Source organism: Oncorhynchus gorbuscha, linkage group LG15 (assembly GCF_021184085.1).
Source record: "Oncorhynchus gorbuscha isolate QuinsamMale2020 ecotype Even-year linkage group LG15, OgorEven_v1.0, whole genome shotgun sequence".
NCBI classification, from domain to species: domain Eukaryota; kingdom Metazoa; phylum Chordata; class Actinopteri; order Salmoniformes; family Salmonidae; genus Oncorhynchus; species Oncorhynchus gorbuscha.
Genome location: NC_060187.1, coordinates 76,090,636 through 76,103,427, shown reverse-complemented (window position 1 = coordinate 76,103,427; position 12,792 = coordinate 76,090,636). Strand labels below are relative to the sequence as shown.

General features: G+C 43.5%; 1 protein-coding gene across 4 annotated transcripts in view; it reads left to right on the top strand.

Moving 5' to 3' along the window:
* LOC123996407 (ETS domain-containing transcription factor ERF-like) overlaps positions 1–12,792 on the top strand; it is a 61,678-nt gene that overhangs the window by 29,544 nt on the left and 19,342 nt on the right. For 2 of the 4 annotated variants that reach the window (XM_046299794.1, XM_046299793.1), the window contains 2 exons: positions 8,653–8,771; positions 9,601–9,835. In XM_046299794.1, coding sequence (XP_046155750.1) covers positions 8,666–8,771; positions 9,601–9,835 — 341 coding nt within the window. In that variant the 5' untranslated portion in view covers positions 8,653–8,665. The remainder of the gene's footprint in view (positions 1–8,652; positions 8,772–9,600; positions 9,836–12,792) is intronic. The other 2 variants (XM_046299796.1, XM_046299795.1) reach the window with 1 other exon arrangement.

The window sequence follows — 12,792 nt, the reverse complement described above, 5'->3', positions numbered from 1 at the left end:
TCCATTTTAGGCCAGTCATTTTTGTGAGGATGATGGTGGTGGTGGTGGTGTGTGTGTGGTGCTCAGGTATGTATCAGAATATGGAGGGAGGGAGAGTAGGGATCTTTAGATTCATCATAACAAAAGAGGAGACTGAATATAGAAGTGGGTAATACAATACAGTATTGATGGAACAATGGGGAGAGGAAGAGGAAGAAGAGGAAGAAATAAAGAGAGTGACTTGGCGAGACACAGAAGGGGATGAGAAAGAGAAGAGTGTGAGAGGAGAGAGTGAAGGGGTACAGAGAGGGGGATGAGAGACATGGAGGGAGGGGCAGACAGACAAGTGGGGGAGTGATTATAGCAGGGTTTATGTATGAGCTATTGATTTAGTCGGTGGTGACTTCTTGAGTGGTTAATTCGGGAAGTGAGAGCGATAGAGAGAGTAACTCACTGACCAGGGAGGAGGAGGGATAAATAGAGAGGGGGGTAGAGAGCAGGGAAGGGAAGGATAAGGAGGAGAGAAGGGTCTGTAACAAGTGCATCTCCTCATGGGGTGAAATCATCGACAACGGCAGCTTTTATCACCATGCATCTAAAGACAGGTGCTGAAAGCAGGGCGGTACAGTATTGGTCTCCTCAGGATGGAGTTAAAGGTGTCATTTTTCTGCTAACCTTTGACCTCTGAATCCCATAACCTCTGCATCCAAAATGCAACCATTTTTCCTTTGAAGTGCACTACCTTCAACCAGGCACTGCTGAAACTAGTGCACACTATAGGAAGTAGAATGCCATTTGAATCCCCTGATCTGACAAACCACCATGCAAGATTTAAATAGGCTATATTCTGGTCAACGAAGAAAATATTATGTTCAAATGTCTGATTTTTCCATAAAACAGTTGTCTTTCATGAACAAGTTTGATAGCTTTTGTTTCCCCCCCGTCCCCCCCACACACACACCTTCCCTGTTTAGCTTTAGGATAGGGTGAAGTTGAGCCCATAGGTCACTGATTTGCTCTATAGAAACAATAGATGGATCTCCCCTTCTCACTGTCTTACCCTGTCTGAAAGAGTCAACATCAACCCTAAAAGTAAACCTAACCCTAAACCTAACCCTTATTGTAACCCTAACCCTAAAAGTAAACCTAACCCTAATTGTAACCCTAACCCTAACCCTAAAAGTAAACCTAACCCTTATTGTAACCCTAACCCTAAAAGTAAACCTAACCCTAATTGTAACCCTAACCCTAAAGGTAAACCTAACCCTTATTGTAACCATAACCCTAAAAGTAAACCTAACCCTAAACCTAAAAACCTAACCCTAACCCTAAAGGTAAACCTAACCCTAACCCTTATTGTAACCCTAACCCTAAAAGTAAACCTAACCCTAAATCTAACCCTTATTGTAACCCTAACTCTAAATGTCTGCTTTTGTCTGGTCTCCACAAGGACAGTAAAACAAAACCACACCCACACACCTTGCATCTGGAAGTAGTCATTTGCAGTTAATCAAACTCTGTGAAATTTCCTGATCATTAAATATATTTCGTATATATGTTTGTAGATGTAATCATGTATGTGCGTGTGTCTTTTTGTGAGTATTAGACGTGAATATGCGTGTCTCCGCTTGTGTGAAGTTTAAGGTCCGCTCGCCAGAGCAGTTTCTTTCCTCTTTCTCTTTCCCTCTCTCTTCCCTCTCGCGCAGGTTTTGATCTCTCTGCCGCGAGATCAAAGGCGCTCTCTGGCTATTAGTCAGCGCAAGCCATTGATCCCTCATCGATCCACGCGAGACACAGCCGCCCCGTGAACACCGTACTAGGCTCCCCAAAGCTCTCCCGCGCGTCAGGAGAGAGAGAGCAAGCAAGGAGAGAGGGAAAACGCAAAGGGGGGCAATGTGTGTGTGCGTCTGTGTGGATTTTTCACTGGCACCGGTAGAGCCAAGCTCGAGCTTTTTCTTTGCCGCGGGACATGAAACAATGAGGCTCGAGCCGGTTTTAATAAAGCGCGCTTTCCCTCCTTTCAACTCTGGCGCTCGGCGGACGAGCCGGCAGCGGAGAGCGATCGATAATTAATGACGATGAATAATTTAACCCTATCGATTGATACTTTTTCTTCCTCTTTTTTTCTTCGTATTTTTCTCCTTATATCTTAAGGCCGGTATTCTGTAAGGTGGTGATACCATATCACATGCAACACTCTTCCTTCACCAGCTCCTTAACTTGAGCAAGTTTTCCAAACATTCGCTTCCTCATCCACATGCCAATCTACTGTATATTTATTAATAATTTAGCTTCATAACTAAACACACTAGTTCGTTTTCTTAATAAAATCGTCATCATTAGGGTCCACATACAAAACTTTACCCCATTTATTTCCCCTGGTTGATTCCATGTAATTTCAGTGAAATTAAGTTGAACCAATGTGAAATAGGGCCTAGACTTTGAATTGACGTCTTTTCCCAGTGGGATGGCTGTTTGGTGATGTCGATTCACATACACACATACAGTGGGGCAAAAGAGTATTTAGTCAGCCACCAATTGTGCAAAAAATCCAGAAAATCACATTGTAGGATTTTTAAGAGGTCAAACGTTTTCTGTAAGTCTTCACAAGGTTTTCACACACTGTTGCTGGTATTTTGGCCCAGTCCTCCATGCAGATCTCCTTTAGAGCAGTGATGTTTTGGGGCTGTTCCTGGCAACACAGACTTTCAACTCCCTCCAAAGATTTTCTATGGGGTTGAGATCTGGGGACTGGCTAGGCCACTCCAGGACCTTGAAATGCTTCTTACGAAGCCACTCCTTCGTTGCCCCGGCGGTGTGTTTGGGATCATTGTCATGCTGAAAGACCCAGCCACGTTTCATCTTCAATGCCCTTGCTGATGGAAGGAGGTTTTCACTCAAAATCTCACAATACATGGCCCCATTCATTCTTTCCTTTACACGGATCAGTCGTCCTGGTCCCTTTGCAGAAAAACAGCCCCAAAGCATGACGTGGAAACCCCCATGCTTCACAGTAGGTATGGTGTTCTTTGGATGCAACTCAGCATTCTTTGTCCTCCAAACACGACTAGTTGAGTTTTTACCAAAAAGTTCTATCTTGGTTTCATCTGATCATATGACATTCTCCAAATCTTCTTCTGGATCATCCAAACTTCAGACGGGCCTGGACATGTACTGGCTTAAGCAGGGGGACACGTCTGGCACTGCAGGATTTGAGTCCCTGGCGGCGTAGTGTGTTACTGATGGTAGGCTTTGTTACTTTGGTCCCAGCTCTCTGCAGGTCATTCACTAGGTCCCCCCGTGTGGTTCTGGGATTTTTGCTCACCGTTCTTGTGATAATTTTGACCCCACGGGGTGAGATCTTGCGTGGAGTCCCAGATCGAGATTATCAGTGATCTTGTATGTCTTCCATTTCCTAATAATGTCTCCCACAGTTGATTTCTTCAAACCAAGCTGCTCACCTATTGCAGATTCAGTCCTCCCAGCCTGGTGCAGGTCTACAATTTTGTTTCTGATGTCCTTTGACAGCTCTTTGGTCTTGGCCATAGTGGAGTTTGGAGTGTGACTGTTTCAGGTTGTGGACAGGTGTCTTTTATACTGATAACAAGTTCAAACAGGTGCCATTAATACAGGTAACAAGTGGAGGACAGAGGAGCCTCTTAAAGAAGAAGTTACAGGTCTGTGAGAGCCAGAAATCTTGCTTGTTTGTAGGTGACCAAATACTTATTTTCCACCATAATTTGCAAATAAATACATTAAAAATCCTACAATGTGATTTTCTGGATTTTTTGTTTCTCATTTTGTCTGTCATAGTTGAAGTGTACCGATGATGAACATTATAGGCGTCTCATCTTTTTAAGTGGGAGAACTTGCACAATTGGTGGCTGACTAAATACTTTTTTGCCCTACTGTATCTCCAAAAGGTCCATCGTTTTCAAGCACCCAATGCTTATAGGCCTACATTGTATGGTCTTTTTTGTTGTTGTTGATGAAATGACATGTTGTTTCTGAAGTGGTTTAGCAGTTTTGGGATTATAGTCAATTTTACAGGTTCATTTCAAGTTCACCATAATTTTCTCTTCTTTGACCTGTTCCTCTTTTGACTTTTGTTTATTTATTTTCCTTCCCCATTTCTCCCACCATAGATCCTAGTTGTATTGTTGTCTGTTCCATAGACCTCTCCACCTTCCAGTTTAACATTTGGACAGCCAGCAGGTCCTGTCTCCCTCCCTCCCTCCCTCCCTCCCTCCCTCCCTCCCTCCCTCCCTCCCTCCCTCCCTCCCTCCCTCCCTCCCTCCCTCCCTCCCTCCCTCCCTCCCTCCCTCCCTCCCTCCCTCCCTCCTCCTCCCTCCCTCCCCCTCCCTCCCTCCTCCCTCCCTCCCTCCCTCCCTCCCCCTTCTCCTCTTACAAACCCATACTACAGTCCCTCTGTTCTTCCACCCCGAGGCTGACCAGAGTGTCAGAGCTAACCAGAGAGAGGAACAGAGAAAGAGGGAGAGGGGGTAGAAGGATAGGGAGAGGGTGTTCAGTTGGGCATTTTCAGGGGCAACCAAAAAAGAAAGATGAGACAGATGTACAGAGTTTGTTTCATCTGTTGGAAACAGAGAGCGAGAGAGGCCAGACTCATATCTCTTCTCTTTTTTTGAGACCCTACACACTTTTTCCATCTTTGGACGCCACTGGAGACAAAATGTTGCCAGAATGTCAGTCTGTCCAACTTCCATATCTGGCTGTTACTCTTCGCTCTGCTCCCTCTCTGTCCACAGTCTCTCCATTACTTGTCTTTCTTCTGTTCGAAGTCCCCACTCTACCACAAGTCCCCACTTTACCCCTGTTCCAAGTCCCCACTCTACCACAAGTCCCCACTTTACCCCTGTTCCAAGTCCCCACTCTACCACAAGTCCCCATTTACCCCTGTTCCAAGTCCCCACTCTACCACAAGTCCACATTTTACCCCTGTTCCAAGTCCCCACTCTACCAAAAGTCCCCCATTTTACCCCTGTTCCAAGTCCCCACTCTACCACAAGTCCCCATTTTACCCCTGTTCCAAGTCCCCACTCTACCACAAGTCCCCATTTTACCCCTGTTCCAAGTCCTTATTCTACCCAAGTCCTCACTTTACCCCTGTTCCAAGTCCTTATTCTACCCAAGTCCTCACTTTACCCCTGTTCCAAGTCCCCATTCTACCCCAAGTCCCCACTTTACCCCTTTCTAAGTCCCCACTTTACCTCTGTTCCAAGTCCCCATTCTACCCCAAGTCCCAACTTTACCCCTTTTCCAAGTCCCCACTTTACCCCAAGTCCCCACTTTACCCCTTTTCCAAGTCCCCACTTTACCCCAAGTCCCCACTTTACCCCTGTTCCAAGTCCCCACTCTACTGCAAGTCCCCACTTTACCCCTGTTCCAAGTCCCCACTCTACTGCATGTCCCCACTTTACCCCTTTCCAAGTCCCCAATTTACCTCTGTTCCAAGCCCCCATTCTACCCCAAGTCCCCACTTTACCCCTGTTCCAAGTCCTCACTCATCTGTCAGATCTGATTTAGTGAACTGCAGTTCATTACCATATAGAATCTGATTCTACATTTCCATTCACAGAAAAGCTCAATAGTGAACGAACAGGTTCAGGTGTACTATGGGGTTCCAGGACACATGTTATAGGTGTATTAGTGTAACAGTGGAACAATAGTTGCTCGTGTAAAACTGGGGACAATATGTCTCACGCTCTGCCTTTTTTGTTATTGGTGATTCGAGTAATCCTTCATCTATACTGTTGTATTGGGTGGCCATCAGTTACTGTGTGAGACTGGTCTTTTCTTTGGTCCATTATAGGCTAGTCCCCAATGCTACATGCAAACCTCTTTGTGAGTATCTTTTAGCCTTTGTTTATGCACTGTGTGTGTGTAGTCTGCATCTTTGGTAAACAATGAACATTTTATTTTTCAACCCTGCGATAAATGTGTGTCTGTGTGTGTGTATTGATTCAATTAGTATCCATGGTTTCAACAACGCCTCATTGTGTGTGCTATTACTATCACTATCAGTCTCTACCTGTACACTGGTGTTGGTATGTGTGAGTAGAGCATATATATACCTGTGACTCGGTGTGTCTGTGTGGGTATAGACACTCCATTAGTCTATCAGTGTGCCTCTGTATCTGCCAGTGTGTGTGCATGAGGAGCAGTATTCCCTGTGCTGCTAGTTATAATGTTTCTGGGGGTGATAGGGGAACTTGAAAGCCCTGTGCTGCCCAAATCAAAACTAACAAGGAAATGATGGGGGCTCCTTTATCTCCTCTCTGGCCTGGGGGGCTGAGGGGGGCGAGAGAGGGAGATTGGGAGTCGGGGTGGGGAGGGGGCCTGGCTTCCTCTTTGATTTGTAAAAAATGCATTACCTCCAAAATCAAACAGAAAATTACTGCGCCGAAGCATAACACTCAGAGCAGGAGAGGGAGGGAGAGAGAAGACAGTGGACAGGTGGGAAAGGGAAGGGAGGAGTCAACTGTGGAGATAGGCTGGCAGATAGATAGGAGATGGGCACGTATAGATTTTGAGGAGGTGCATAGGAGGAACGAGAGGTAGACCTTGTCCGGTACTAAAGCACCCATATTGTGTGTCCTCTGAGAGTACAGACTGGGGTTTAGGAGTCTATGGTAAATTATAGGATGATGTGCTATTGATGGCCCAAAGCTCAAGGGAATAGGGAGAGGCATAGATTGTTGCAAACATAAAATGACATATGGAATCATAGACATAGGAGCTCTACGGCTGTAAAAATCAAATAAATAGACAAGTTGAAATGTGCAGGTCTCAAATATGCTTAAATACTGCTTAAAATACTGCTTAAATACTGTACATATAGCCTCTAAAGGTATAGAAATAATTCCACAACAATCTCTGGAAAATTGTTTTGAATGTACAGCTTCCCAGAATGCATAGTTATCTTAGTAAATAATTGAACAGGGAGTATACGCTTGTTAGTTACAGGTGAAGAGAATGACTTGTGACAGACAGAGTTTGCACTCAGAGGGACAGTAAAGGAGGGACAGTAAAGGAGGAGCAGGGAGAACAAGAAAATGAGGAAGAGAGGGAAAAGAAGAAGGGATATATGCATTCAGACGATGGATTCTCAGAAAGAAACAGAGGTCTGAAAACACAAAGATGAAGAGAGCGGGAGGAGCCACAGTCCAATGACTGAAAAGAGCGAGAGGGTGAGGGTGAGGGTGCGAGAGGGTGAGTGTGAGTGAGAGAGAAATGCCTGGAGTTAGTAATAATAATTTATACAAACACACCTCAATAATTCACGTACCATTTCAATGCTGGAGGGAAAATCCACATTTCACAGAGCATAATTAAATAGAGGCAGAGAGTGGAAAGAGAGAGAGAAAGAGATGGAGAGAAAGAGAGATAGATGGAGAGACCAGCATTAAAGATACTTTTGCAGTGGCATGGTTTATTTTCCATTTGAGGTTTGTAAAACAACCAAGATGAAACTGTAATATCCAAACTGTATCCAATCCCTTGAACTCGTCTCACTTCACCTCATCCTAACATTGACAGATGTTCATCCTTAGTATTTCACCATTCACCTCCACAGTTGTCTAATGTGCACAGTCGCATTACAACTTTGTCTTTGGTCATATTCACTCATATTACAGGGTCAGCCATAGTAGTATGTCACCCCTGGTGCAAATGAGAGTTAAGTGCCTTGCTCAAGGCACGTCGACAGATTTTCCATCTTGTCAGCTCGGGTATTTAGAACCCACCGCTCCAACCACCTGCCGCCCTAATTCACAGTTTAATTTCTATATTCAGAGGTTATTTTCTATATTCAGAGGTTATTTTCTATATTCAGAGGTTATTTTCTCAGAAATAAAATGATGTGAATGTTCAGAAAGAAAGACTGTGCTGATCAACAGTTTGCTGGCTAATAAACATCTCTGTATATATTTATTCTGTACATTTACCTGAATTTCACTAGCCAACCCAATTCCAATTTTTGGGCATTTATTTGGCATATTCGATACAGATCTAATCTTAGGTATCAGTAATGTGAAAATATGAAAATACTTTAGCTTTATTTGTTTTTACACTCCTGGCCTTGGTTCTCAATTTAGTGTCTATTTTTGTAATTTTCTCCTCATTGTATTACAAAATATGAATTATTTTAAATGATTGTAAATTGAATATATCAGTCTTTCATGTTACATCTTTGTCAATGTACCCGTTATAACCACTAAACCACTAACCATTTTGGACTGAATCACTACTCCCTACTCCCACTTTTTGATCAAAACAGCTTCTATCTGTCACCTCATTATCCTGCGCCTTCTTCAAGTTTAAAGATATTAATTTCTCATATTCTTTAAACATACTGTAGGGATGTGCACCACATTGCATCAGTTACTGCTCTCTGACCCTGCTCGATCGCGCCATCAACACATGATCTACAAAATCTCTTGATATATACTGTATGTAATGTTGATATAAGGGACTCAAAACCACGGTGTAAAAACATCCCCTGCCCTTTGCCCTGCAGGTCATCTCTCACCTCGGACTTGGTTAACTCATCCCTCTCTCCCACCTTTCTTTTCTCACAGGAAATAAAAGTAATTTGAATTCAATTAGAATTTTTCCCTCTCTCCCCTTCTCTTCCTCTGTCTCCCCATCTCTCAGGTGTAGTGGAGGCATGGACTGTAACTGTGTCAGTGATCTGTTGCTCACCCCCCCTGTCCCTGCCCTCTGGACTCCAGGTGAGGCAAGCAGGATGGGGGCACTTTTTTGCGGAAGCCGGGGTACGTGGTTTGGGGAGTTGGGGATTTTATTAGGGTTGTGGAGGAACATTTGATTCACTTTTGGCAGATACCAGTTATACACTAAGGGGAGATGTACAAAGTGCTTGTACCTGTGCAATGTTTTGTGTTAGCTGTTATTACCAGCAGGAATAAAATAGACAACAAAAAACCTTGATGCTAATTTACCAAACTGTCTTTATTTACACTTCAACTAAATGCATTATTCCTACCTGTTAACCTTTATGTACCTATTTGTAGTAGGTTTACCTGTATTCCCTTGCATTATTTTCCCTGTGTTACTGCTTAGTACACCAGGCCCTGATAGCTCGTGTTTTCTAATGGCCAATATGTATACCCCAACAAGTCTGCATTATAAAGATCATTTGTTATTTATGAATAACCAAAAACTTACCACACACATCAGTGAACAAATAACGTTTCTAATTTGTTAGGATTCATGTTTCTTTACTTATTCCGCAAGGGCTAATTAGCCAGAATTCTTGTTCAATTGATGAGCTATTTAATTATATTAAACGTGTACGGCAGCAGGCAGTTAGAATTCAAGTATTATCAAAATGTAAGTAGCATCCATCAACTCTGAAAGAGAGTAGAAATCTATCTGACCAGCTAGTGGGTCCAAGCTAGAGGCCATTAGTAGTACCACAGAGCAACATTGCTGTAAGCATGCTCTATGATATTAACCACATCATCCCTTAACTGCATCACTCCATCAGTCATCCGGACAGCTAGCCCCTTTGGCCAGCACTCACCATTCACAAACCAATGGGCCTCAATCTCATCCTCCCACTCTCCTGCTCCTCCTCCTCAGGCATTGCCTTCCCAGACTGGGCCTACAAGCCTGAGTCGAGCCCCGGCTCACGACAGATTCAGCTTTGGCACTTCATTCTGGAGCTGCTGCAGAAGGAGGAGTACCAGAGTGTGATTTCCTGGCAGGGGGAATATGGAGAGTTTGTCATCAAGGATCCTGACGAGGTGGCCAAACTGTGGGGCCTCCGGAAATGCAAACCCCACATGAACTACGATAAGCTGAGCAGGGCGCTAAGGTAGGAACTGTGTGTGTGTGTGTGTGAACTTTTTCTGATATTTTTCAGTAAAAGAAGCCAGAAAAAGTAGCAATAATTATTTTTTGTGGATTTAAGTCCTATGTGTCCCATTCACCTCCCTCCATGTCAGTAAAAATGGAAAGAAAAATATTATGTTTTTTCCTTAGAAAATGTCAATATCCTCGATGTCACCTTATTTTCTATTGTCCAAATGGAAAGTTCACTCTTAAACCTTCGTATAAAAAATTCAATAAGAATTTTGCAATTAATCCCCCATATAAAATAGCTTGGATTTACACCTACTGAGAATAAATCCTTCTGCCTTCTCAGAAATACTTGGCTCAAAACTCTACGCATTGCTATGTGATTTAAGCTACAGCCCTGCTACCTATTCTGCTATATATCATTCTATTGAATTTACCCCACATTCCACCGCTACTCGTTGTTTGCTTATGCAAATGAAAATACACGCGCACGCACACACACACACACACACACACACACACACACACACACACACACACACACACACACACACACACACACACACACACACACACACACACACACACACACACACACACACACACTGTTTACCGCCCTCCCTGGTTTCCCCTGCCCTCTCGTTAATGGGGGCTGTCGTAGGGGTCTAATTGTTATGAATTGGCTGGGGCCATAATTAGCCTTCTTGATTAGCCTAGCTTAATTGCTCAATTAAGGGCCACAGCACAATTGCTACGCAAAGCAAAAGTGTACAAATTATTGCGATGGCCCCAACCGTTTGTGGTGGATACATACTGATATGCATTGTATTTGGAAAGTATTCAGACCCCTTCACTTTTTCCACATTATACTAAAATGGATTTAAAAAATGTATCTCATCAATCTACACACAATACCCCATCATAATGACAAAGTGAAAACAGTTTTTTTGAAATTGTTGCTAACGTATAAAAAACAGAAATACCTTTTTTTACATACAGTGGGGCAAAAAAGTATTTAGTCAGCCACCAATTGTGCAAGATCTCCCACTTAAAAAGATGAGAGAGGCCTGTAATTTTCATCATAGGTGCACTTCGACTATGACATACAAAATGAGGGGAAAAAATCCAGAAAATCACATTGTAGGATTTTTAAGAGGTCAAACGTTTTCTGTAAGTCTTCACAAGGTTTTCACACACTGTTGCTGGTATTTTTGTCCCATTCCTCCATGCAGATCTCCTTTAGAGCAGTGATGTTTTGGGGCTGTTGCTGGGCAACACGGATTTCAACTCCCTCCAAAGATTTTCTATGGGGTTGAGATCTGGAGACTGGCTAGGCCACTCCAGGACCTTGAAATGCTTCTTACGAAGCCACTCCTTCATTGCCCGGGCGGTGTGTTTGGGATCATTGTCATGCTGAAAGACCCAGCCACGTTTCATCTTTAATGCCCTTGCTGATGGAAGGAGGTTTTCAATCAAAATCTCACGATACATGGCCCCATTCATTCTTTCCTTTACACGGATCAGTCGTCCTGGTCCCTTTGCAGAAAAACAGCCCCAAAGCATGATGTTTCCACTCCCATGCTTCACAGTAGGTATGGTGTACTTTGGATGCAACTCAGCATTCTTTGTCCTCAAAACACGACGAGTTGAGTTTTTACCAAAAAGTTCTACTTTGGTTTCATCTGACCATATGACATTCTCCCAATCTTCTTCTGGATCATTCAAATGCTCTCTAGCAAACTTCAGACGGGCCTGGACATGTACTGGCTTAAGCAGGGGGACACGTCTGGCACTGCAGGATTTGAGTCTCTGGCGGCGTAGAGTGTTACTGATGGTAGGTTTTGTTACTTTGGTCCCAGCTCTCTGCAGGTCATTCACTTGATCCCCCCTTGTGGTTCTGGGATTTTTGCTCACCGTTCTTGTGATCATTTTGACCCCATGGGGTGAGATCTTGCGTGGAGCCCCAGATCGAGGGAGATTATCAGTGGTCTTGTAAGTCGCTCTGGATAAGAGCGTCTGCTAAATGACTTAAATGTAAATGTAAATGTCTTGAATGTCTTTCATTTCCTAATATTGTCTCCCACAGTTGATTTCTTCAAACCAAGCTGCGTACCTATTGCAGATTCAGTCTTCCCAGCCTGGTGCAGGTCTACAATTTTGTTTCTGGTGTCCTTTGACAGCTCTTTGGTCTTGGCCATAGTGGAGTTTGGAGTGTGACTGTTTGAGGTTGTGGACAGGTGTCTTTTATACTGATAACAAGTTCAAACAGGTGCCATTAATACAGGTAACGAGTGGAGGACAGCGGAGCCTCCTAAAGAAGAAGTTACAGGTCTGTGAGAGCTTGTTTGTAGGTGACCAAATACTTATTTTCCACCATAATTTGCAAATAAATTCATTAAAAATCCTACAATGTGATTTTCTGGATTTCTTCCCCTCATTTTGTATGTCATAGTCGAAGTGCACCTATGATGAAAATTACAGGCCTCTCTCATCTTTTTAAGTGGGAGAACTTGCACAATTGGTGGCTTACTAAATACTTTTTTGCCCCACTGTAATTACTCAGACCCTTTGCTATGAGACAGGAAATTGAGCTCAGGTGCATCCTGTTTCCATTGATCATCCTTGAGATGTTTCTACAACATGATTGGAGTTAAATTGATTGGACATGATTTGGAAAGGCACACCCCTGTCTATATAAGGTCCCATAGTCGTCAGAACAAAAACCAAACCATAAGTCCAAAGGAATTGTTCCTAAAGTTCCAAGACATGATTGTGTCGTGGCACAGATCCCGGGGAAGGGTATCAAAACATTTTTGTAGCATTGAAGGTCCCCAAGAACAAAGTGGCCTCCATCATTCTTAAATGGAAGAAGTTTGGATCCACCAAGACTCTTCCTAGAGTTGTCCGCGCGGCCAAACTGAGCAATCAAGGGAGAAGGGCCTTGGTCGGGAAGGTAACCAAGAACCCAATGGT